General features: G+C 46.3%; 1 protein-coding gene across 1 annotated transcript; it reads right to left on the reverse strand.

Annotated features, from left to right (window-relative positions):
* Window positions 1-5,946: 5,946 nt before the first annotated feature.
* Window positions 5,947-24,897, reverse strand: RAE1 (ribonucleic acid export 1). The gene is made up of 12 exons (XM_082643372.1): window positions 24,716-24,897; window positions 21,384-21,480; window positions 20,701-20,805; window positions 19,601-19,693; window positions 15,571-15,657; window positions 14,508-14,594; window positions 13,974-14,045; window positions 12,824-12,931; window positions 10,464-10,570; window positions 10,304-10,379; window positions 9,523-9,717; window positions 5,947-6,411 (listed from the first exon to the last, which is right to left on the reverse strand). The coding sequence occupies exons 2-12, from the start codon at window positions 21,471-21,473 to the stop codon at window positions 6,325-6,327; spliced, it is 1,107 nt and encodes a 368-aa protein (XP_082499498.1). The 5' UTR covers window positions 21,474-21,480; window positions 24,716-24,897; the 3' UTR covers window positions 5,947-6,324.
* Between the last annotated feature and the right edge of the window lie 1,340 nt (window positions 24,898-26,237).

Consider the following 26,237-nt stretch of genomic DNA (forward strand, 5'->3'; position numbering starts at 1 on the left):
TCACAGGGAGCATCGGCCAGCCCCTTCCAGTCCCCAGGCAGCCTTGTGAAATCCGGCGAGTGACCAACGCCCATAAACTCACCTGGAGCAGTGCTGACACTGTACCCAGGGGCTCCCGGCCACATCTAAATTCAAGACTCAAAAGCAGAGGGAGAGACCTTCACTGCTGACCAGTGACAGGGAAGAGAAACTGACCCAGCACTGCCAGAGGCCATGATGACCCAAAGGGCAGTGCTGATTTGGACCCATGGGATGCTGGGGACTGACAGTTTCTTCTTAGTACTGTGTCCAGTTCCTCTCCCCATCACTGCCTCTGCCCCACACCTGGGGGGAAAGAACCAAAAAAATGCACACCAGTTGCTTTTTAGGGGCTGACTTATTATTTCAGCAAGTGTGTAATAGGTTTTTCTTATTTGCTTTGGAAATGGCCCTCACCTTAAAGAATATTTCTCAACATATATCAATGCAAAATTCAGAATAGACTTACATACGAAAGGCTACAACATTACTCACTCTGCTTCCATTTGCCTTTTGGTGACATAACACCTCTTGTGATTACAAGCTCTCAAAACTGCAGCCGCATGGTTTTGCCACCTTCTCCCACCTTCTGCTGAACAAGATCTGTGAAACCCAGGTAACCTCACTTAGCAGGACATCCTGCAGAGCTATGAAACAGTGGCCAACTCTGGGTATCAACGCAGCACCTCTCAAGGAAATAGGACGCTTGTGTTGAAACTGCCTTTCCTGAACACTGCAGCCTCGGAAGATTTCCCACCAGGCACTGTGGACGCAATGACTGGGGCTATACAGCTCGTTCAAGGGCCTACAAAAGTGTCTGGGGGTGGGAGGAGAGAGGGGGAGACGGGGAGAGGGGGGGAGAAAGAGAGGAAATTGGCTTCAAAATATGAAAACAACAACCCAAAATTAACATTTCATTGTGTCTACAAATGTAATACTATCAAACGGTTTAGTGTGCCAAAAACTTGTCAGAAAACATGTATGAGAAATTTCCTGGTATTCAAGGTGATCATTAAGAAATCATTGCCAAGTGTGAATTAAAGACTGCCAAATAATTTCAGAAGTAACACATGAAACAAAAATTTACAGAAAATTTGCAGCAAGAATGTGTATTTAAGGAGGGATGTGGGTGTATTTTAACATATGATGTGATGAGTGGGGAAACCTACAAAGAGTCAGAGGGCCTGGGGCCCCAAATGTCCCAGGGAAATACACTGCAAGGAGTAGATTTACATTTCTAGGAGCCACAGGTACAAAAGTATGATCAGGTGAAATTAATTTTATCATCCAGAATATTATTTCAACGTATAATTGATATAAGAAGTTAATGAGATATTTACATGCTTTTTGTTTTTGAAATCCTCTGTGCCAAATTTTACATTTACATCTCAATTCTGACTAGTCACGCAGAGGCCTAGAGCATCCAAAGTTACTAAAACTCATTGTAAAATGGGCTGTTTGCCTCCAATACCCATCTGGGATGGAGATTTTCCAAATCTTTCCTTCCCAAAACAGGGCAGGGATGCTAAAGGGTGAGCAGGTGCTCAGAGCCCCCTGCACCCCACACAACAAGGCTTCAATGTCCCAGGAGGAAACCAATGGGGACATTAAATTTTAAGTAGAAAAGTCAGGAATCTGACCACTGAAAAATTGTCCCCTTCAGCATTTCCTAAGGAGGCCATCAATCTTCTAAAGATAAAAGTGTATTATTTTAACGAATAGTCTTCTAGCAGGATAAATCATCTTTGACTCCACTTTCCAACTATTTGACAAGCTTACTAACAGTAGCAAACGGAGAGTAAACATGCCACTTCTTTTAATCAGCTTAAGTCGGTGAAACTGAATACAGAACCTTGCCCCCAATACTGCCATTGGCGTCATTGGCGCCATCTGCTGGCCACACTGAAACACAGCCTCCCACTGCGACAACCCTCTTAGGGACGTTTTCGTTCCAGCAGACTCCGTGGGATAGGAAACTTCCCACCGACGCCAGCCCCCCGAGGTTACAAGAGCAGCAGCTGACATTGGAGCATTTATTACGTGCCAGCCACAGGAGCCCTTGGCGTGCATTAGCTCTTTAAATACTCACACCCACCTCTTGCGGTAGCTACTATTAATGTCTCCTATTTTACAGATGAGGTCACTGAGGCTCAGAGCAGTTTTAATCACATGCTCAAGGTCGCAGAGTTGGTAAGTGACAGAGCTGGGATGTGAAGACAGGCAATCCAACTCTGAGTGCATGTTCTTAACTATAACGTTGTACAGGCATTTCAAATATCACATTAGAATTGTTATAATTACCCCTCCCATTTTGGGGAGAATGCAAGGACATACTTATGACTGGTACTCATGCAATACTACTTGAGGTTATTACTGAACCTCAAGAACTCACCCTAAACCATATAAAAAGTAACAGGGACAGGGCTTCCCTGGTGGCGCAGTGGTTGAGAGTCCGCCTGCCGATGCAGGGGACACGGGTTCGTGCCCTGGTCCGGGAAGATCCCACATGCCGCGGAGCGGCTGGGCCCGTGAGCCATGGCCGCTGAGCCTGCGTGTCCGGAGCCTGTGCTCCGCAACGGGAGAGGCCACAGCAGAGAGAGGCCCGCGTACCGCAAAAAAAAAAAAAAAAAAAAAAAGTAACAGGGAGAGAGAAAAATGCCCACCTCCGATATTATTAAAATATATCATGCATAGACTCATATATACGCATGTAATGGTAACAAAACAAGACTTACCGTTACTGTAAGCAACGTCCCGGAATGGGTTCTGTCCTCTTTTGTGGCTCCAGTACTACAGTCATTGTACCACCTATGAATGGGTCACGATTCAATTTGGAAAACGCTAGCTTAGATGTTCCTATATGCATTCAAGGTTCCTTTCTTACAGAGCCCCTCCTTAAAAGGAAACTCAAGTTTTGAATAAAAAAAAGTATCCCTCCACTCTACCAAGTAGCCTAGAACACATGGAATAATGTCACCTTTGCGGAATTTTCCAGCGAGGTATGTTTACACCTTGAAGACAACTTTCAGGTGTACGTTTCAACTTCCATTGTATTATTTCCTGTCTCATTTTCATTGCTTTCTTTTCACTGTATTATTTTTTATGGTTACTTTCTACAATACCTTGGGCAAGAGATATTAGTTTCCCATATCCTGAAATTTTTTCTCTAAATTTATGACAACAAATTTATTTTTCAAAGGTAACTATGCTTTCAAGAAGTGGATCGATTTAAAGAAAAATCAGTAAATACCAGTAGAAGCGGTGGCTCAGCCTGCCTGGGAAGCTGCACTGACACCCGCCGCCCAGCGCAGGGCCCCGCCTCCGAGGTGCTCCTCCCCTGCTGGAACCGCCATTTCTCTGGAAGGACAGCAATCCCTCACTGCAGGGAGTCGGGCACACACATTGTCCCACCCCACCCCACCCCTGCATCCTCCTGTCCAGGGCTGGTGACAGATGAAGCCGCCCGTAAAGCAGCCTTGGGCAGGGAGGGTTCGGAAGGCCCCCCTGCCTGAGCGGGACTCTCCCAGGCAGGCTCAGACGCGGGCCTGCAGACCTGCACTCTCACACGGAGAACCACAGCGCCCTGCCATTTCCAGGATCTGCCCCTCTGAACCCGGGGTCAGACCAAATGTAACAGGATCAGAGAGATGCTCCTCCCTGTACTCAGGTTTGGGAAAACCCATAAGGACACCTTGTCCAGCATTTTTTTTTTTTTTTGCTGCACCATGAGGCATGCAGGATCTCAGTTCCCCGACCAGGGATCGAACCCACGCCCCCTGCAATGGAAGCGCGGAGTCTTACCACTGGACCGCCACGGAGGTCCTGAGCAGCATCTTAATATGATCATGTCCACAGTTAACCAAGAAAGTTATGTTATAAATAGGGATGAGAAGAAGCCTAATAAAACCAAGTGGAAAACTGAATGGAAGCAAAATGTTAACTGTAGAATCTAGGTGGTAGAAATATGGTCACTATAAATCTCCAACTCCTCTGTATGTCTGAAAGTTTTCCTTAAAAATGTTGGGAGGGGCCTCCCTGGTGGCGCAGTGGTTGAGAGTCCGCCTGTCGATGCAGGGGATACGGGTTCGTGCCCCGGTCTGGGAGGATCCCATATGCCGCAGAGCAGCTGGGCCCGTGAGCCACGGCCGCTGGGCCTGCGCATCCGGAGCCTGTGCTCCGCAACGGGAGAGGCCACAACAGTGAGAGGCCCGCATACCGCAAAAAGAAAAAAAAAAAAAAATGTTGGGAAAAAAATAAGTGAAAACAAAACTTGTCTTCTCCATGAGGTTTACATATTCCACCTTCAGCAAAAGCAGGAACCCTATTTTTAACTGGGTGTAAATTTTTAATGGCAGGATGACTTGACACTTATTAAAGCACAGTCAAGATTACACTTGTATCTTTCCAAACTAGAAGATGCCACCAAATTTATGACTACCTATTGACCACCTACTGTATGCAGCATACAGTACTGGTGCCTACAGGGATGAGGATGTTGAAGATGGAGAGTTCCTCAGACTTCACATACCTTTTAGGAAACATGAGAACAAGTATCTTAAGAAGTTTAATGACTTCAACAAATATTTACAGGTTCATCATTAGAAAAAATACAGCAGATTTTTATGTTCTGGGTTCTAGGCTGACAGAGAACTGAGCCCATCTCCCAGCAGGGAGCTTACTTTACTCCTGGTTTCTGGCAGCCCCAAGTCCAACCCCAGACTTAAGCAAATGTTTTAAATTTGCCAATCAGAAAAACTATCCCCTTGGTGATGTGACAAGGCCCAGTCTTGGAAAAGAACACTCTAAAAGGCTCATGACTTAAGATTCACTGTTTTGTGGTCATTTTCAACCATAGCCAGTCACTAGCTTGTAAAAAAAGAGTAACAAAACCGCGGCTAAACTAAAAGTGATCCATCTATTCTCCCCTCCAACGAACGTCAGCTACTGAAATAGCCTGAGCTTGGCTAGAGCTTGGCTCTCCTCACGGCAATCTTTCCTACTCGCCGTATCTGCCGATACACACAGATCGCAGAGCTGCGGGGCTGATTCATAAAGGGAAGGAAAAAGTGAGCTGTAAACAGTTAACCTGAATATTAAGACTTTTCTAGTGCACTTGCCTTTCCTTCTCTCTCAAAAAAATAAAAGAAAAAAATAACCAACCCAAAACAAAACCTTTCAGACCAAAAGAACCGGAGAGTTAACGGTCTGAATTCATCTGTGATCCGACTACCAAAGAATTTAAACCATTGAGCGCTGGCAATGTCTTTCAGTAGAAAACTTTGTCTTTTAAGAGTAGGCAAACATGTCTTACAGTATTATCGATACCAGAGCTCCACACTCAGGAAGTTAATTTACACACCAGCCCCAAAGAGTGGAGCAGAAAAAGCACGTGGGATTGCAGGGTAAAAACACAACAGACTCCCATTTCAGATACTTTCCAATCAGGAAGTTTGAACTACATGAAATAAAAAAGCAACACCCTAAACCTATGGCTACTGGGGGCACCAGCTCCAAGTACTTCCCATGCAGGGTACTTGGGTTCTAACTTGAAGGCCACACATGCATCCCCCACTTGGGCTTTGCCCACAAAGGCCTGTCACTCAGAACAGGAACACCCCTGTTCCAGTCACCAGGACATCTGCCCTGCAGAACTGAAAAGCACTGGAATGTCCAAGACAGGAATGAAGGAAGCAAAAGAAAAACACACTCAAACTCTGCCCAACAACGCTTGGAGAGACTGCTGCTAGGCAATCCACACAGCAGAAACACTCCCAGCTCAGGATTTCCTCTCTCCTAAGGGGCAAAATTTCTGCATTTCCCACAGGGCATCTGCAATCACACATCAAAACTCAATGATGATGCTGAGCAGGGCAACCACTTCAGAGCTTACGGGGTGGGCAAGGGGAGAGATGGACAAAGGGAGCTTAGTAGACAATCTTCTAAATATTTTATTGCAAAATACAGTACAGGGCTCGTAGAATGTTTCCCAATGTTCTCTAATACATACACTGCTGAACGAAGCACTGCAAAATACCTGGCAGTTGCCCACATGAATCTAAGAACTTCTATAATAATGTTAATCCCCTTAGAGTTACAGACGAAACCTGTAACCGGCAGTGGAATGGAGAGACGGAGAGTCACCGCGGCCGCCAGGCTCCTGACTGCTGAACAGTGACATCGTTTTCTCCAGGGGTTGAAATCCATATCCATGGCTGACAACCCACCGAAAGCTGGGACCCAAATTCGTACAGAGACGAGGCAGAGTGGAGAGAAGACAACTCTGGACAACCCACACGTCTCCAGCCACTACTTCTTATTCCTGGGCTTTAGCTCTTCGGCTGCGTTACGTAGGAAAATGTAATTTTTCTTTTGGGGGTTATAAAATTCATGTCCCTAAAGGGGAAAAAAAAACAGTACCTTAAAAATTGATTAAAAATCAGGTTAGCATTTTGTGGGCACTTTTAACATGCCAAGTCCTGTGCTCCATGCATGATGTGTAATCTCTCTGGAGGAGTAAAACAGGTAAATGGAGAGAAATAAAAGTCAAACGTTAAACAAACACTTTAATCCTCAGAGTAAAGGTTAAGGACTTGGAGGAAACGCCTTCAATGTGCCCCTTAGAAGGATGATCGTCTACATATTTATCTTTGCAGCACTGAGACTTTTGTCAACCTTCCACTGCTTTAATGCCAAGATGACTCCCCCTCAGTGAGCACAGCCTGGGGAGGGGAGGATGGCGGAGGATGAGCTGGAGGTTTCTCAGCACAGGAGACTTCCGGCCTGTGACGTCACAGGGAGCGGGGCAAGTCCCAGGATGCGCCATCCCAGACGCGGAGGGAGGTGAAGTGCAGGTGTCAGCGTGTCTGCTTGCGCCTGTGCTGAGGAGGAGGGGGGGCTGTGTGACACTGGGGGAGTCGGAAGCACCCAGCTCAGGCCAGGCTAGGAAGGGCTGGGTTAGCCGAGGCCTGTGAAAACTGTCCCACAGGGAAAAGGAATGGCAGCCACAAAGCTAAGTGACAATGACAGGACTTATGTTTTAGGAAGACAGCAGAGTGGTGGGGGTAAGACAGATGAGTGGAAACCCGAGGTAACCAAAAGGCCTGGAACAGGGAGGTGGGAAGCGCCTCTGGATGCATTCTGCCGCCTGCAGTGCAATGATACGCTTTATTCTCACTCCTTGACAGTTACGCCAAGATAGTTCTAGAAGTTCTGCTCACCCAATGACCATTAAGTCTCATCGTAATACACGAAGTGCAGCTTTTCGGAACGGTTACGCTCAAGCAACAAGCTAATTATATTAATCATATGTGGGGATAACTGTCCTTCAACTAAGAAAAATGGAAAACTCGTAAGCAACTTTTTTTTTAAGTTAAAAGATTATAATTTAAGTGTTCCACGGTTAAGTTGACATTAATCGCTCAGATGAATTAATTCTGAGTGGCATTCAAAGCGATGAGCTTTGATTTTGCACTGCTTTCAATTTACAATTATTTTTTCAACTCCTGAAACACACAGAGCCATGAGTGTGATGTGAGGTAAACATGGAGTTTTAATGCAGCTGCAGGCTGAGCAGGTGAAGAGGAGGAGATCCATCGAAGAGGCCCACAGGGAAACTGAGGCCTCAGGCCACAATCTGGGTCCAACCCCAGCCAGGCAGAACCAAAAAAGCACACTCTGCATAATTGAGTGCATGGCTTCCACAGGTGAATGGATAAACAAACTGTGATACATCCAGACACCATGAAATACTACTCAACAGTTAAAAACAAACTAGTGACACAACAGCAAAAAAGAGTACACAGTGTATGAGGCCACCTATATAAAATTCTAGAAAACGCAAATTCACCTATAATGATCAATGTGTGCATGAAGGAAAACATTACAATGATACACAGAGAAACTTTTGGGGGAGATAAAAATGTATGTTATCTTGACTGTGGTGAAGGTTTCCTAGGTATATACACAGATACTGAAACTGATCAAACTACACTTCAAATGTGTGCAATTTACTGCCTTTCAATGACAACTCAGTAAAGTTGCTGGAAAAATAAGGCAGCTACACAGCTCATAGAAGCAAATGTTCAGAGAGAGTGCGCCTCCCACAGGCCTGAGAAGGCATCACAACAATGCGCTGAGCGGGCAAGATGTACCACAGGTGAAGTGGGCAGAGCTCCGTGACTGCCCAGCTCTTCTGAGAAAGAGAACCAAAGGCGACTCCAAGACCGACACCCCACTGACTAGGAGGTGTTTGCCTCAAAGAGGAACAAACACAGGAGAAGCAGCAAGCGGGAGGGTAAAGCAGGGGGGTGGAATCCACCGGATTTTGATCTCCTAGGTTAAGGTGCTTAGGGGGTAGCCAGGGGCGGACATCCCGTTGGGACTGGGACACCGGAGGAAGTGGGGAGCGAGCTCAGGAGCCGAGTCAGACATGGAAGAGTCACCAGCTTAGGCTGGAAGAGCTGCTGCTTCGTGAATGCAGACGCGCCTGGAGGACCCGAAGGAGAACCACAGAAAAAGGCCTGCATACAAGAGGTGGGCAGAAAGCAGAAGCCACCAGAGATGGCAAGGGGCAGTCAGGAGCAGGAGTACAACAGACAACAGAAAGGTCAGAGAAGCCAAGGGGAGGGCTTTGTGAAGGAAGAGGAAGGGATGGACGGGTGCCCAGCACAGACAGCAAGGAAGCTTCCGCACTGCACAAGAACTAAGGCAGCAAGAACCTGACTACAGTCCAGGAAACTGAGGAGGAGACATAGGTGGGGGAACAAAGAGGGCGGGGGGTCACCACTCTGGACAAGTTTAACAGAAGGGAAAGCAGGCCTCTTAACGCTTGTTTTACAAGAGCCGAAGTGTGTGCCTACAGACGGGGGAACGAGACAGGGGACAGGTAGAGAAGAACGAAGTCATGAGAGAGAGAGAGAGAGAGAGAGAGACAGAGAGAGACAGAGAGAGACAGAGAGAGAGACAGAGAGAGTTGTGTGCTGTGTGTGTCTCGGGGAAGGGAGGTGGGCAGGGCCAGTGAAGACAGACACGTGTGGATGTGAACAAGAAAGGCACCACGGCTCTGGAACCCAAGTCCCCAGGTCTGCTCTCTTTACCATCACACTGGGATGACCCCAAAACACAGCCAGGACCCTGTCAGTCCCTAACTTCCCTCCTCCCCACACAGCAAACAAGCAAAGAGTCAAAGCCTCTGGTGGAAGCCCCACGGCCTTGCTGAGCCCTCTTCACTCTCGCCCAACAACCCCTGGCATCACTGGATGACTTGGACCCCCCCGAGTGGCGGCCGCTGGGTTTACAGTGACCAAACACTTGACGTGGGCACGTTCTCAGAGAAAGGATGAGAGGGAGGCCCTGCTGTTCCCTTTGCGGTCAGGTGACGGTGACATGCCATTTGCAGACACACAGCATGTCTGTGGAGGCCTCGCGACTCAAGCCCAGGCCTTCCGACTCCAGAGCCTGGCTCTGCTGCCCGAAGGGGCCCAACGCAGGTTTGGGAATTCTCACCTTTGACCAGTCGTAGCTGGAAGCATATGCAAATATGTTTCCATTGTGATTGAAGCAGCAAGCCGATATCGGTTGATCTAACTGTTCCGAAGTTTTTAGTTTTGTTCTGGCATCTTTGTCCCAAAAGCTGAATCTACCATCAGATCCCACAGTTGCAAGGGTGCCATGGACAGGATGGAACGCAATTCCATTTACCTACAAATGATGGAGATGCACAATGAGAAGCAGAGGCAGAGGAGGGAGGAGAAATCAGGTTCCCGCCAATGCAGACTTCCTGGTTCAGTCAGGACACAAAATGGAACAGACCATCAGTTCAGCAGAGCTGGCGGCCCGCTGATGACAGGAGAAACTAGCCCCACTTCCTGAACCAATCGGCAGCCCAGGACTGAATCTCGTCTCTTGCTCAAAACACGAGTCAGCAGAGGTTAATAAGTATGTAAGCTAGTGACACCAAGGAGCGAACCTCAGGAAAATGCCTTTTTCTTTTTCAGCAAACAGCAATTTATCGGTTTTAGCTAAGTGTATCAACTGTCTACCAGCACTCACAGAGGTGGAAGTCGCTCCCCAAAACTCCTAAGCCTGCATTCAGAAACAGAGAGAACGAAGACGGTCAACACGTTCATAAAAACAGAAAACTGAAACCTCTCACGTAAGCCATTTACCTCTGCACGCGAACACACACAGTGACAGCGATCTTTTCCGACCCCATAATGATTCAGCTGCCCGCCTCCAAGTCTAGTTTCTAGACAAACTCTCAGGGTTACAGTTCCTAAAAACGTACCGCGTAAATGTCCTGAGGAGCTGAAGTGTTGGTCCCGTTAGATCGATGACATTTAAAGGTGAAGTTATCCTTGGCTCTGAAAAACAAAGGCCCAACTTAGCTCTCCTTTTTTAAAAAAAGCCTCAAGTGAAAATCTTCAAGCTGATCAGGCCTCACTTACGGATTTGGGGGGTTGATGTAGTGAATGGCAACTCTGCCCTCAATGCTTCCCAGGGCAAAACCTGTCGGCTTGTTCTGTTTGTCTTTAAAAATAGCCACACATCGATGCTACAGTTGGGGGGGAAAAAGTATATCATCACAACATAAGCTGTAACATTCCATAACTAATGTGACTGTAAACAGCTTTTACCCCATTTTTGGGTTTTGAAAGAACCAGAAACAGGATTTCTAAATATGGTAAAGAAGGTGATTTCCATTCCTCCAGTAAGCATCGTTTTCTTTTCACTCAGCCACACGATGTTACGAATGAACCTCGGACCCAGTGCTTCCATCCAGGCACCGTCCTCCCTCTGCCACCCTGAAGGCCCCGCTGTCACTGCAGCGGGGCACGCGGCCCTCAGAGCCCCACCGGGTCCTATTCTGGCGCTGGGCCCCTGCTGCGTCGGGAGAACATGTCACTTTGATTCACAGCCCACCACTGACTAGGCGAGTGCCCTCCAGCAAGTCACCCAACGTTCCAGAGCCTCTGCGTCCCCAACTGGAAAAGGGAAGTAGTGCCTGCCCGTGGAGCACGGGGGACCAAGGGTCAGGCACACAGTGGACGTGGCCATAACTTTCTAAACCATGAATAAGCTATGCAAGAGCCAGACACTGCACTCGATCCAACACTGAGTTTGAGGGCCCAAAGGAGGGTTTCCTGGACTCCACAGAAGATCCCACAGAAACAGCCCACGGCCCAGCCTCCGGGGGCAAAGGAGCACAGATCCACATTCTTATTGTCATTCAAGAAGAGGTGCATTAAATGTGGACGGAGGGAAGGACAGAAATGAACAGATTTGAAACCACATGCAGGGTAGAAGTGAGCTGGGTGGTTGATGAGATGGGAGAGGAGGAAAGGAGGGAGAGGGGATCAAGGACGCTCCTGATTTCTGGCTTAGACACAACTAAGGGGCGGGGGTCCCATCTGGTGAGATGCAGAGCACACGGGGAGGAGCAGGCTGGGTGGTGGGGAGGGGCAGGTGAAGACTGCTCACTCGGCCAACACAGAATGCCTTCTATTCGGGCCTGGCTCCAGGGGCCAGGAATGAGGCAGCGACAAACACAAAATCCCTGCTCTCACCGAGTCTACGCTCTGGTCCAAAAAACAAGATGAGTAAAATCTACACGTACGTATATATTAAGACACACACACATATCTATATACATACAGCCTGGGGAGAATAATCAGGGAGGATCCTGAGAAGAGGTAACATGATCTGCAGAAAGTGGTCCTGGGTTTGGCACGGGATGCTCTTGGGCTGCAACATGAGGAGGCTGCAAAGGAGCTGTCAGACTGTGGGTGTCCTTGTCAGGAGCACAGAGGCCAGGCCTGCTGGGGATCCAGGTCTCCAGCCCACAAGGCGTACCTAAGCAACAGCAACGGCCGGCAGATGTAGAGAAGGCAGTGGCCAAGGGCAGACGCCTGGGGAACCTCAACATGCAGCAAGAACCAGCAAGGAAGACAAAGCAGCAACCAGAGGCAGGACGTAAGAGGCTGGCATTACAGAAACCAAGGACAGAGTTTTAAGAACATGTAATAAGAACAGCAGCGAATGCTGCGGCCACGGTAAGATGACGGTTGATGAGTATCCACTGGAGCTACTGATTAGAAAGCCATCAGTGGCCAGGCCAGAAACAGTTTCAGTGGAGTAATGGGGGCAGAAGTCTCAAAGGAGGGTGAGAGATGAGTGGGAGGTAAGGGAACCAAGGAAGCTCACGTAAGACACTTACTTGACTTCAAAGGGGAAAAGGGACAGACGTGGCAGAGGATGTGGGGGTCAGAAGAGGCTTGTTTCCTAGGATTGGACTTGAGCCTGGTTCAGTGCCAATGAAGTACAGGAAGAGGGGAGATGAGACACAGGAGAGAGGCAGGTGGTTGACAACCTAAGGCTCCTGAGAAGGCTCACCTAACAGCTGGGAAAAGGCAGGGAAGATGCAGGTGTAGCCAGAGTTCTAGATGCAGCAGGAGGAAGATGGGGAAGTTCCCAACCATCAGCTTCTCTGTTCTCGGAGGGAGTGTCCAGGGGTCTGAAGAGTGTGAAGGAGATCTAAGAATCCGTGGCAGGTGAAGACCAAGCTAAAGACGGAAGCTGTGTTCACAACGGAACCAATCCACCAGGGTGTGCACCCGTTCAGCAGCATGCAGCGACCCCGGGGGTGTTTGCAGAAGACGGCATTTACTCACTAAATATGTGTGTTTATATCCTTAAATTCACCCCTTTTGAATGTCTGAAAGTACAACGATTTCCATATGTGGCCACATGGCCAGGTTGCCTGCGACAAGTGATAAATACGAGCTTCTTGATTTGACTTGTGACTCACCTGATGTTTCAGCGGAGATTCTATCCTTCTGAATTCAGAAGGTTGATTCTCTAACTGATAGACTATCAGTCCCCTCTCTGCAGTTGCCACCACAGCCATAGGATATATCTGGGAAACAGAGGAAAGCAGAGACCTGCTTAAAGTGGACTGTACTTCTTTTTTATACCAAAGTATTAGATCAATTTTTTTTAGAGTCGCAAAAAGTCAGTCTGAATTTTTTTTCAAGTTTAACAGTTCAATGATATTATCACATTTCAAGGTAACCTAGAGAAATCGTATTTGAAAGTAGAACATTCATATCTTTTTAAAAGACTCGTTTTTTAAAACTACGAAATATACATTTAGAAAATGTACTGAGAAATAGAGAAGAAATGAACATCACCTCTATCACCCCATCAAATGATAACTGTTGTTATTAGCATTATGGTAGGCTAACCCCCGTCTTTTTTCCTGAACATTACACAGGTGTGTATACGTATGTTTCTGTATAATGCTAATCCTTTACTCAAAGCATGTTTAGTGAGCACCGCCCCACACATTTTCCAGAGAACACTAGCAGTGGCCACGTATCTAACATTCCCTCAAATGAACCCACCACAGGGTTCACTTAACCATGTCTGTCTTGTTGGCCCACTGGGTCACTTCCCATGTTTTACGATATTATAGAGAACAAAGAACATTTGCATCTTTACTTTTCTCATGATAAATTCCTAAAAGTGGAATTACTGGGGCAGTTGGTATAAAACTTCAACTTATTGCTAAACCAGCAGAGAAAGTTCTTTACTTTCTATCCCGCTCACTCAGAGACAGTCACCAAAGCTCTAGCACCACACCACAAAGTTACTGCCTGTCTTCCTACAGCCACACAGTGCACGTCATTCTGGGGACAGCATGGCATGTGGATATCTGCGTATGTTCATACAAGTGACTAAAAACGTGCGACATCTAGTTTTCTGTAATTCTAGAACATATGCAACACAAAAATCTACAGATTTAAGATGACTGAGGCAATCCAAACTACATCCCACATCTATTATTAAAGTTTGAAGGGTTTTTACATTACCCTCTAATTGCAAGATATCATAAGTTAAGAAGTGCCTTTTTTTTTTTTTTAAAGGAAGTAATTATTATTAAGTTAAAAACTCCTTACCATGTCAGCACAGTAACACCTTTCAGGGAGTTGTAAAACCATCATAGGATTTGATGATCGTGTATCCCAAAACTAAAAGACAAAAAAAAAAAAAAAACCCCCACAAAAACCCAATAAGTGACTATTCAGAGCTAAAGTCCAAATAGTGCAAGAATAAATGTCGGGCTTCCCTGGTGGCACAGTGGTTAAGAATCCACCTGCCAATGCAGGGGACACGGGTTCAATCCCTGGTCCAGGAAGATCCCACATGCCGCGGAGCAACTAAGCCCGTGCGCCACAACTACTGAGCCTGAGCTCCAGGGCCCGCGAGCCACAACTACTGAGCTCGTGTGCCACAACTACCGAAGCCCGTGGTCCGCCACAGAAGAAGCCACCGCAATGAGAAGCCCACGCACCGCAACGAAGAGTAGCCCCCGCGCAGCAACGAAGGCCCAACGCAGCCAAAGATATAATTAATTAATTAATTAAAAAAATAACAATAAAATAAATGCCAATCTTGGTCAGGCCACGCAGTCCCTCAACAGTATATTATACCTTCAAAGTCTTATCCCAGCTCCCGGTCATCACACAGCTGTAGTTTGGTGCTTTGATCCAATGTATAGTTTTAACAGGAGCATCGTGCTTTCAAGATAAAACCAAAATACACCAAGGTGAATGTAATAATATGCTACACAGCTTTGGTTCTGGAAATTCAAGGAGAAGGAACCTTAAATATTGAGGTCATACCAAACAAAAACCAAAGGATAGTTCAGCTCTTCCCCATGACCAAAACATTCAATGTAACATCAAGCGCATGTCTCTACCTTCCATTCTAACAAAATTTAATTTGATTTTAACCATAATTAACTAGCATGTGAGAGTGAAAGGGGGAGATATTCAGGAATAACTCATAGGGAGCTCCACCACAGCTGTATCACTTAGATGACACGCATTAAGAGATTGAGGAGATGCTCCTGGCACACAGCACTGTGATCTCACAGTACGCCACACCTTCCTAAAAATGTCTCAGTGCCAAGAGGCTCTTCCTCACCAGGCCAGACCCTCTGGTTCCAGGTTCTCTCATCTTCCTCATTTCTGCTTTTCTTAGCAGTCTTCACACAGAACCTGCCTGCTGTCCCGAGCAGACTGTAAAAGCTCCTGGCATGTGGAAGGGTCCCTCTTACTCACTGCTGTATCTCTACTCCTAAGGACCGTGCCTGGAGTACCACAGGCATTCATTCAATACAGACTTGTCGAATGAATGGGTGACCAAATGCAGTCGGTACAAGGCAAGCCGCACACGGGTGTCAGAATGTTGAGGGTGAGCTGTACCGTTTACAGGTTTTAATGTCACCAGCTCCTTATTACGCCCTCCCCACCCACACACTGCAGAAGACCCATGACAGAACAATTTATGAAACACTAGTGAAAACGAGAATGTGTACAAACTTGGTGTCATCTTTGTGCTACAGAGGTTTCTGGTATACTTAAGTCTAATCGATCTGGAACGGTCAAACTGCATCTTTCCTGTAACAGGGAATTACTGTCCTTGAGGGATCATCGCAACCCTGGGCGCCAGCCTTGCCCGGCCTTCCTACAGAGGGCAAGTTTTTACTACCTGTGCTATCTGTATCGCCTGGTTACTGTTGAGGTCCCACATTTTGGCAGTTTTATCACATGATGCCGTAAATACTTTGCTCCCATCCTAAAAGAAAAAAGAAAAAATGTGACAGTCTAAGAAAAATAAAACCTCTATATGAACATCTAGACATCAGACTGAACGTATCAAGGCAGGTTCTATTTTGCAATTTTAATTTTTCCAATTATTTGCGGGCCAGAGTATTGCAAGCTACAGTATCATATACAAAACACACTTTCTGCTCTTTTTAATTGTTAATCTTTTCTAAGAGATAATATGTAAAAAGGTTAAAAAAACTTGAACAGCATTTAGAATTACAGAGTGAAAACGAAGTCTCTCCTGAGCCCAGCTCGCCGCTCAGAGGCAGCCACGGCCACTGGCATGTCCTCCAGGAGCAGCCTTTGTACATCCTCTACCGATGTGTATTACCTACCAGGAGCCACTTCAAATTTTTTTTCTTATTTTCATCAATTTCAAGCCTTCACAAAAGTTGCCAAGAATAATACAATGAATACACATAAACCTACCGCCTAGATTCACCAACTGTCAACACTCTGCCACATCTACTGTATCTCTTTCTACACCCCCATTCCCGCTCTGTACCACACGTACAATCATGGTTACTTTTCAGCTCAGTATCTCATAGCATTTGAAAGTGCATGCAATAAAACTACACTAATTTATGATAGTCACTGGTCCAATGTAAACTACAGAATAGCTTAAAAAATTGGCAGTCACTGTATAGTGGTTTTAAAATACTCACATACAGAATTCATAAAGTAGGTTAGTCAACATGAAGCACAGGTAATTTAAAAACAAGAAGTACTGAGTTGAAAATTCTAGACCAGCTGTCAACAAATTTTTTTTCTTAAAGGGCCATACAGTAAATATTTTAGTCTTTGCAGGTCAAAAGTTCTCTGTTGCAACTCCTTAACTCTTGTTGTAGCTTGAAAGCAGCCATACGCATTATGTAAATGAATGATGTGGCTGTGTTTCAAGAAAAGGTTATTCACAAAAACTGGTAATGGGTCAGATCTGGCCCATGGGCCATAATTTGCTGACCCCTGCCCTACAGTACTTCATTTCTGGTTCCACAGCTCAAAGATTTACCACTATCTTCCCCTAGCAAAAACTTCTTCCCATTTGAAGTCGCCAGTTCCCCATGTGAAAGAAGAGAGAAAACCTTCTTCTCTATTAATGAAGCTATGAGGGAAACTGCACAAATCCTTGGAAAGATGCTGATGTATGGAGCAGGATGCCCCGAGGCTGAGTGAAACACTGGCCCCTTAATCTCATAAAATGCCAATCCTACCAGCTGCAGGATGCTAGGCCCCAGTGGACATACTGCGACAGAGGCCAGTCTATCGAATGGCTGGGGCACAGAAACGAGACTCCCAAGTGCTCTCGACTCAGCTCCTCTCAGGTCCACCTGCTGTGGCCAGACCGACCGTCCTCAGACTGCCAGAGAATCACCCTCACCAAGTGGTGGCTTTTATGCCTCAAGCGTTAACTGTGGCTCTTCTGTGCTTCTGTGCCTTTCCACACATGCCTTCCTCTCCCAGGCTAGCTCCTATTCCTGTAAGCCCCTGTGAGGGAGGCTGTTAAGTGCATGGGCTCTGAAGCCAGGAAGGTCCAGGTCTGGGCTCAGCCTTTCACCCCCTATATTCCCTCAAACAAGTCTCTTAACCCCTTCCCACAGGTGCCCCGCTAGTCTTTACGTGGCTGAATCTAGCTGTCACTGATTTCCACTACCTGAAATCCTTCTCTGTTCCTCTACGTCTGTCTTAAGAGACCATGAGTTCCATAAGCACAGGATTTGCCTACCTCGCCTACTCTGACTTCCACTATATCCCAAGTGCTTAGCATACAATAGGTGCCTGACAATTATTTGAACTAAATAATGTTATTACCTGTTGTAAAACTATTATTACCGTCATCTTATAAGTGAAAAAACATACTCACAGAGATTAAATAACTTGGCAAAGTCAAAAAGTGGAGATATAGCCGAAATTTGAACCCAGGCCTGGAATGGATGAGACAATGCTCTAAAGCTATATAAGCAAATGGTTTACTTTTAAGATTCAGCTTAATTCTTGCCTCTTCTGTGGAGCATTCACAGCCCCCTTGCCAAACTTTACAGCTGCCTTCTGGGTTCTGTCCACCCAGCACAGTGCATCCTGCCTCTCTCAGAACTCAGCTCACTGAAATGGAACTCTTCATGTCTATGTATCGATGCCTCTACTAGATAGCGCACAACTCTAATGGCGATGGAGAAAGGAAATAGGCGGTACACATCTCTGGAAAAGCCAACAGCCTGCTCAGTACCATCTGAGCAACAGAATTCCGGTGTCAGTTAATTCTATTTCTTACCACACTTGATAAGAAACTTACAATTCTGATCTGTTAACTGATCAGTTAAGAAAGACAGGCAAAATAAATTAGAAATATTTAAAATCGATTCAAGTTGCTGTTTTTCTACAGGTAAATTAAAACTATTATTAGTCTCATAATAACCCAATCAGACATGTCAGAAATACGTTTTACAGGTAACAAAAATGCTTTAGAGAAGGCTGTCAGAACTAATGATTAAAATGGGAGCAACTCTGGCTCCTTAACCATCTCAAAATATTTATGAATAGTAGAATCATTTCCTATTTGAAAGCTAAGTAAGATCACATAAGTGGTGTGAGAAGTTTGATATTTCTCATAAAGTTAAACATATATTACACATGACCCAGCAAGCCCACTATTAGATATTAATGCAAGAGGAATGAAAACTTATATTCACAGAAAATCCAATATACAAATGTTTATAGCAGCATTATTCGTAATGACCAAAAATGGGAAACAACCCAAATGTCCTTCAGCTGGTGGATGGTGAACAAAGAGTGATACATCCACACCATGGATTACTACTCAGCAATAAGGAAGACAAACTACTGCCAGACACAACCACCTGGATGGACCTCAAATGCAGTGTGCTCAAAACAGCCCGATTCAAAGCGCTTCTGTTTATGACATTCTAGTAAAGGCAGAACCACAGGGACAGAAAACACATCAGTGGTTTCCAGGGACTGGGGGCTGAGGAGGATTTGACTACAAAGGGCAGGAGGATATCCTTGGGCTGATGGATCACTTCTATATTTTGACCACAACTCTATGCATTTCTCAAAACTCACAGAATCATACACTAGAAAGGTTCAATTTTACTGTTTGCAAATCTCATCTAATAAAAAAATTTGCATGAGCCTGAGGAGGGACCCTGAGGCTTAGCTTCCTCAGCAGAGCTGCCCAGACTCTCAGTCAGGCCCCTTTGTTTTCTCACTTCTGCAGGGTTCAGCCCTCAGCAGAAGGGAGGAGAGAAAGGCTGGGCTGTCAATCCTGGGCTCCTCCTTTAGGGAGGGGTGGGTCCTCCACAGCTGCGGCTCTTGCTGTGCGTGACTTCACCATCCCTGCTGGTTTCTTTGTAAATGGTACCTTCATTAAACTCCCCAATCACCCATCCACTCCCCCAAAAAGAAAAAGAAAGAAGAGCTCAGAGCTGAATAAACTTGAACACATTTACTTACATTGCTGATATTCAGGATTTGGGAGGAAAAAGACTTCAAAAAAAATGAAATATTTCAGAAGTTTAATAATGGAAAAGGATTAATTTTTCCCCTAGGACTTATTTTCTGGTACAGTAATTTCTAATTTTAAAACAACAGAAGCTCATGGCACATGTAGAGGTAGGAAAGGCTTTAAAAAATTGTCTCATCCCTTGCTCAAGGAAATATGTCAATAAATTAATGGATTTTTTTAATGCAAGAAAAGCTTTCAGAGAGATTAAAGTTAACATGACTAAAGTCAACTGACTACATTATGAGTATCGATAAATTACTATATTTAAATTCAGAAACAGCACTTCTACAATGTGTATCCATACTTGCTATTCGTGTTTCAGGTTATATAAAAACATATGTACATTTATATACACTCTGAAAACATGGAAAAACTGAATGAAACTTACATCACTCCAGCAGACATCCAGCACAGGCCCAGTGTGCATCTGCTGGGCTTTCGGAATAGTCTGTCCACTGTCTTGAACTTCCCAGCATCGAACCTACAGTAAGAAAACAAATTAACACGAACAGCCAATTAATGATACATTATATGCATTTGACGCCCTTTGCTCCAAGCCATCATCAGATAAACATAAATTTACATTATAGACACTTTTTTCCTCTCAAAGGAACAAACGTAACACGAATACTACTTGGCGCCAGCGCGGAGAAGCTGAGACTTCTACTACTGGTACGTGGGTAAACTGCTGCAGCTCTTCCGGAGGATATTTATCTGAAATCCTGAAGTCCGTACCCTGTGTCTCAACTATTTGGGGACTGGAGGATTTCCCATGATGTACTTTACATGCGTTATCTGAATTAATCTCTACAACAGCTAAAGCTCTGTCAACTTACCGTCATCTCCATCTCATGAAACAGGACACGAGGCTTAACGAAGATAACTGGCCCAGGTCCCGTATCTAAGAGCGTGGCAAAGCCACTGTGTGTTTATCTGATCAGGAGTGCGGTTGAGTGTGTCAAGGTCACTCCAGCAGGCCCCTTGCACTCCTTTGTGAAGTGCCACTAAACACCCTTCGCCTATTTTTCTACCAGAGTTTTTTTATCTTTCTTTTCGTATGCTATGATTTCTTTTTGGTAAGTATAGTGTCGGTGCAGGATTTATGCTATATCTAAAGGTGAAAAAACTTTAACATAAACTTGAAGAACATTTGCAGGATGCCTAGAAGGGAAATTTGTATATACCGTCATGGACAACTTTTATTTTCAATGAATACTACAGATCTGGGAATATACTTCAAGATACTGAACCAGAGTAGGAATTTTTGAATGACGCATATGATCCTGCTTTCTTAACAAAAATCGGCACAAGAAGGGATGCCTGCCATTCAGACGGGTTCACACTCTAAACCCGGTGCTTACAAAAAGCCATGAATAAGCCTGAACTCTCTGCCTCATTCACTTGGAGCAAAAAAAAAAAAAAAAAAAAGCTAACCGTGCCCATACAAAGAGATATGACAGAGAGAACATGCGTTTAAGGAGCACTTACATCGTTAGCCCACGATCCTGCAATAAGGAAGTTCCCCGGCAAGGTTGGTGGGCTAAAAGATAGACAACCAATGCTATCATCAGGAGAGGATGTTACTTCAATATCCTGGGGTGGAAAAAGTCCATGTTAAAATGTATACATCGTCACAATTCAACTCAAAATTGCCTTCTTTCTCACTAGCACCTCACGGTGGCCTTCCCTTGTGTCAAGAGCTAAGTGAATTAGACCTTTCTTACTTTGATAAAAAGGGGGGGTGTAACTAAGCCAGTGAAAACACTGGCGCCGCTGGACTACAAGCAGCGCTCGCAAAGGCAGGCCCACAGCCACATTTCCCAGATCATGGCCCACCCGGTCACTCCTGCCCCGAAGTGCTCGATCACAGCATCACCTGCCTCCCTCCGCCACAGAAATTCTGAGTCAACAGGTGTGGGCTGGGCCCTAGGAACGTGCAATTTTAACAGGCATCTCGAGTGATTCCAGTGATCAGGAATGTCACGGGGAATAGGACACTGGTCCAGGGGACACATAGTTTCTCTGCTCCAGTATTTGAGAAAGCAGCCTGGACAAAATTTCAGAGTTTTCACCCCCAAAGGAGGCTCCCAAGCCATCTGGGTTTCTCTCGCTGTCACCAGCGTGGGGCCCCCTGCAGTGTCTCTATGAACCCACGAAGCCTTAGGCGGTACCTTCATAGGGTTGTGATTATCTGCGGCGGCGCTGCCAAACATGCTGGCTCCCCCAGTGCCAAACCCGGAGGCTGCTCCAAACAGGCTCATCTTGGCCCTAAAACATAATGGGAAAAGTTAAGGACAGGTCCTCTCTTAAGTAATAAACATCACTGAGAGGCAAGATAAAGATAATTAAGTTATGGAAGGGAAATAGAGCATAAATAAATAAATGGCTTGATGTCAGGCTTCTCTCTTCTGAAGAGATCTAAATATGCGATAAGCAGAGTGCTTTTTAAAAATAAACTTTCTATTTTAGAATAGTTTTTAATGGAAAATTCTTAAGACAAAAGAGTTCCCTGGGCTTCTCCGGTGGCGCAGTGGTTAAGAAGCCTCCTGCCAATGCAGGGGACACGGGATCAATCCCTGGTCCGGGAAGATCCCACATGCCGCGGAGCAACGAAGCCCGTGCACCACAACTACTGAGCCTGCGCTCTAGAGCCCTCGAGCCACAACTGCTGAGCCCACGTGCCTAGAGCCCATGCTCCGCAACAAGAGAAGCCACCGCAATGAGAAGCCCGCGCACTGCAACCAAGAGTAGCCCCCGCTTGCCGCAACTAGAGAAAGCCCGCGCACAGCAACAAAGACCCAATGCAGCCAAAAATAAATAAATAAATAATTTTTTTTTTAAAAAAAGAATTGTTCCCAAACACCCCACATCCAGTTTCCTTCTTAACTTTGTCACAATTAATTCACCAATACTGACACATTACAGCAGAGTAGTTTTCAGTCACCAGGTAAAAAATAAATTCGCTCATTTCTTTTTACACAGTTAGAGACACGCTGCTGAGCACCAGGAACACAACTGGAAACCAGCAGAAGGCCCCATTCTTCCAGCTTCCCACTTAGTGCCAGTTCACTGCCTTCGTACTAATTTCCGCACTCTGGATTAGGTCAGTATCTCTGCATGAAGTTACTTAGAGAAGCAACCAACCCTGGCAGCGATGGTAGGGGTTTTAAAAAGTAATCCATTTTGGTCCGCTTAAGTAGCAAAAGGTTTGGCATTATGTTTTCGACATTTGCCCAGCAAGAATCCCCCCACCTTGAGTTTTATCCTGGGCACCATAGTCTAGTAGGCCCTCCTGGGTTAGAACCATGCCTCTGCCACTCACCAGAGCTGGGACCCTAATCTCACCAAGCCTCATTTTCCCTATTCTGCAAACATAGAGAATATGAACACCTTCTCCAGGGTTGCTCTGAGGATCAAATCAGATTATCTATGTAGAAAGTGCAGGGCTTCCCTGGTGGCGCAATGGTTGAGAGACCGCCTGCCAATGCAGGGGACACGGGTTCGTGCCCCAGTCCGGGAAGATCCCACATGCCGCGGAGCGGCTGGGCCCGTGAGCCGTGGCCGCTGAGCCTGCGCGTCCGGAGCCTGTGCTCCGCAACGGGAGAGGCCACAGCAGTGAGAGGCCCGCGTACCGCAAAAAAAAAAAAGAAAAAAGAAAGTGCAGTGTCTAGTGCATAGTGGGTCATAAACAACTTTCCCTTTTTTCCTTCCAAGGAGAAAGTCTATGTATTATAACTCTGATGCCTCACATACATTGATGCCACATTTTCAATTCTGTCATTGGTTAGTAAATTTTTACACCCAGAAGCCTACCATATCAGCAACCTCTCCCCAAGGAGGCTAGCAGCTGAGTGACAAAAGTGACTGGCCCAATAACATACAGCTCATGTGACAGGAGATAACAAGAGTAGCGTCTCTTAAGAAGACAACACAGAATGGGAAGACTGTGAGGAATTCTGGGGAGGTATTTGAATTTCCCGAGCTTTATGAAAAATAATCAAGTGTAGACCCACTAGGCCTATGGAAGCGTTAGTATCTCAGAAAGCAACCCCGTGCGAGGCCGCGGTGCTTGCTGACCACGTCTGCCTCAAATGTTTGGGATGTATTTGAAACACCAGTTAACTGCACAAGCAAACAAAGGAATGACAGGGCTTCTGCAGTCAAGTCCAGGAACTAAATATATGATTTGGGGCACATTATTTAGCCTGGATTTTCTCATCTGTAAAAACAGACCCTGAAATCCACTTCACAGAGTTACGAAAACCAAGTGAGGTTGGACACACAGTGCCTGAAACGCCTGTCCGTTCCTCTCTTCAACCATCAAGTTGGGAGAGAGCATTTCTGCCATCAGGGATGAACTAAGGGAGAAGAACAAGGGCCATCGAGCATTAATCAGCCTACGCGGGCCACATGCTGTGCAGGACACCGAGAACCCTCTAGAAGTTCGGAAGACAAGCGCGCACTCCTTCCATCCTTGCTGCACCCCAGCTCTGATGGCTTCCTCTCTGCCTGTGAACAAAGCAAGCTCCTCCCAGCCCTGGAGCATTCCTACCAGCTGTTCCTCCAGCCTGGGATGATCCGCCCTCCCCCAAACCCCCAGCTGTCTCAGTTTGAATCTTCAGGTCCCACTTCAAAAGGGGCCCCCTGCGAACTTTTGAGGGTGATGGAAACGGTCTAAAACCGCACTGTGATGATGTTTACACGACTCTATTAAACTTCCCCAAATCATCAAAATGTACACTTTAAACGGATTATCGTGTGTAAGTGACATTCAGTGAAGCTGTTAAAAGCATCTTCTTAAAGGAAGGCCCCTCCCAGAGGCTTCCCTGCCTTCCTAATGTAACATACTGGAGCCTCCATCGCATCTCCGTCTTCTTCACAGCACCCGTCCCCATCTGGAACTTGTTGGCAGTCAGTCGCCTCCCCAGGAGAGTGCCAGCTCCACCACGGCGAAGAGCAACCTGGACGCTCCCCCAAAACACACCTGGCCCTCAGCACAGCGCCTGGCACTTCACAGATACCTGCCCGGGCACACTGTGTGCACGTGGATACTGGACTACTTGGCGGAGGAAACAGAAACAAAGAACCAGTTTCAGAGACGGATAAATACGACAAAGGAGATGAAACCGGTTACCATGGGGGAGACTAAAGGGGGATGGCCTTCCGCAGAAGAACGGTCCGGGAAGGTCAACGAGGTGGCGGCTTGTGTCTGATGAGAAGCCAGACGTGTGACGAGGAAGGGCAGAGGCGAAAGAGGCTGCCATCCACTCTGTGACCCTTCCCCGTACCTCGGTTTCCCCACGAGAAAAACGAGGGGTTTAGACCGGAGGTGACCCGTAAGGCCCCCTGCAGCCCTGACGTCCCTCCCAGGGGCCACTAATGGAGTTCGCCAACAGTCCTGCTCGTGCCCCAGCACCTCGCGGCGGGCCGCACTCGCCCGGGAGGACCCGGCCTCTGCGGCGCCATGGCGGCGGGGAACGGGGGGAAGCGGCACGGGGCCTACCTGAGAGTTGCGCCGCGGAGGGAAGCCGGCGGCGGGGAGCGGAAGGAGCTCGGGAGCCTGCGACCCCGCTCGGGCGCGGAGGAGGCGGTAGCGAGGTGGAAGGAACAGGAATCCCGGGAGCCTGAGGTCTTCTCACGCCAGGCGAGGAAACGGCCCTAATTACCGTGGAGACACTGCGCATGCGTCTCCGAGCCACTTCCTGTATTGTCCGGAAGTCAGGGAAAGGAAGGAAAAGGCTCCTCCTCCCTGAAGGGAATCGCACATGCGCAGAAGCACTATTGACGCCAAGAAGAAGTCCTCGTGCCAGCAGTTTGCGGATTGGTGGAAAGTTGGGGTAGCCGACGCAGCTGTCCAGCGACTGCTCTTATAAATCCGTGGCCCCGTCTGGTGAAGGTTAGTTAACAATTTTCTCCTGTGAATGGCAAGTCTAGAAAAATTACGATTGCCGCCAGTTCTCAAGGCCATCCTTTGAGAAGCTGATGGGGCGCTACCTGGTTTCCTGCCCTGGCCTCCCTATTTGCGACTGGGGTATCTTGAGCCATCTGGTCTCTTTGGACTTAAGTTTCCAGCTGTGAAATGGGGATAATGATGCCTAACTTCCAGGGCTATTCTGAATTAGGTTCAAGTAAAAGTAACACACATGAAGGCCTTTTGCTAAGTGTAAGGTTCCATAGGAATATTAAGGGGCTGTTATGACGCACACGTGCCAACTCCGAATATTTCAGCTGGTTGCTTTTTCCCCCTTTAAGAATGTCTGAAGGAAAAAAAAGAGCAAGGGATCTTCTGAGGTTGTGGTACATACACTGACCCTTCTCCTTTACTACTCACCGTGGGCTGCGTACCAAAAGCCTTGACATCTTCAGGGAGCCTGAGGATCCGCGGGACCCTGTTATAAAATATAGGTTAGGTATTATCACTATTATCCCCATTTTACAGTTGATGAAATGAAGGCCAGGTTGTAACTTCTCCCAGCTACAAAGGCAGTGAGTAGAAGTGGAATTGGGATGCAAGCAGTCTGCCCCTCAAAATATGACTTTAGAGATGGCAGTCTGTGGCTTCACCTCACTTTTTCCCTCAGAAACAAAAAGGGGGATCAAAACAATCTGTATCCATGGATATGATTATTAAGCCAAAAGTCTAGGTGAAAATTTTTAAAAATAAAAAATTAAATTAAATTTTGGTCATGGCTATTATTCACATTAGTATACCCTTCTGCAGTTTTTTACACAAGGGAGTATTTATGAATGACTACACAGTTTATATTCCATTTCTAGGTAAATAGAAACTGAATGTTTGTAATTTTAGTATCAGTTCCTTTTCATTTGAAGTGATCTTTAATTCTGTTATTTTAATTAAAAAGTCCTAATATGTTGTCTTAAGGTTTTGTAAATAGCTTGGTTGCAACAAAGCACACATTAAGTGTAGCTTTACAAGGAACTGGGGGCATCCAAAGATGATAATACAAAATGGGTTCCTGTCTAGAAGTGCTCAGACTCACACAGAAATCCTCATGGTTTCCCCA

Source organism: Mesoplodon mirus (genome assembly GCF_964341445.2).
Source record: "Mesoplodon mirus genome assembly, chromosome: 15".
Lineage (NCBI taxonomy): Eukaryota > Metazoa > Chordata > Mammalia > Artiodactyla > Ziphiidae > Mesoplodon > Mesoplodon mirus.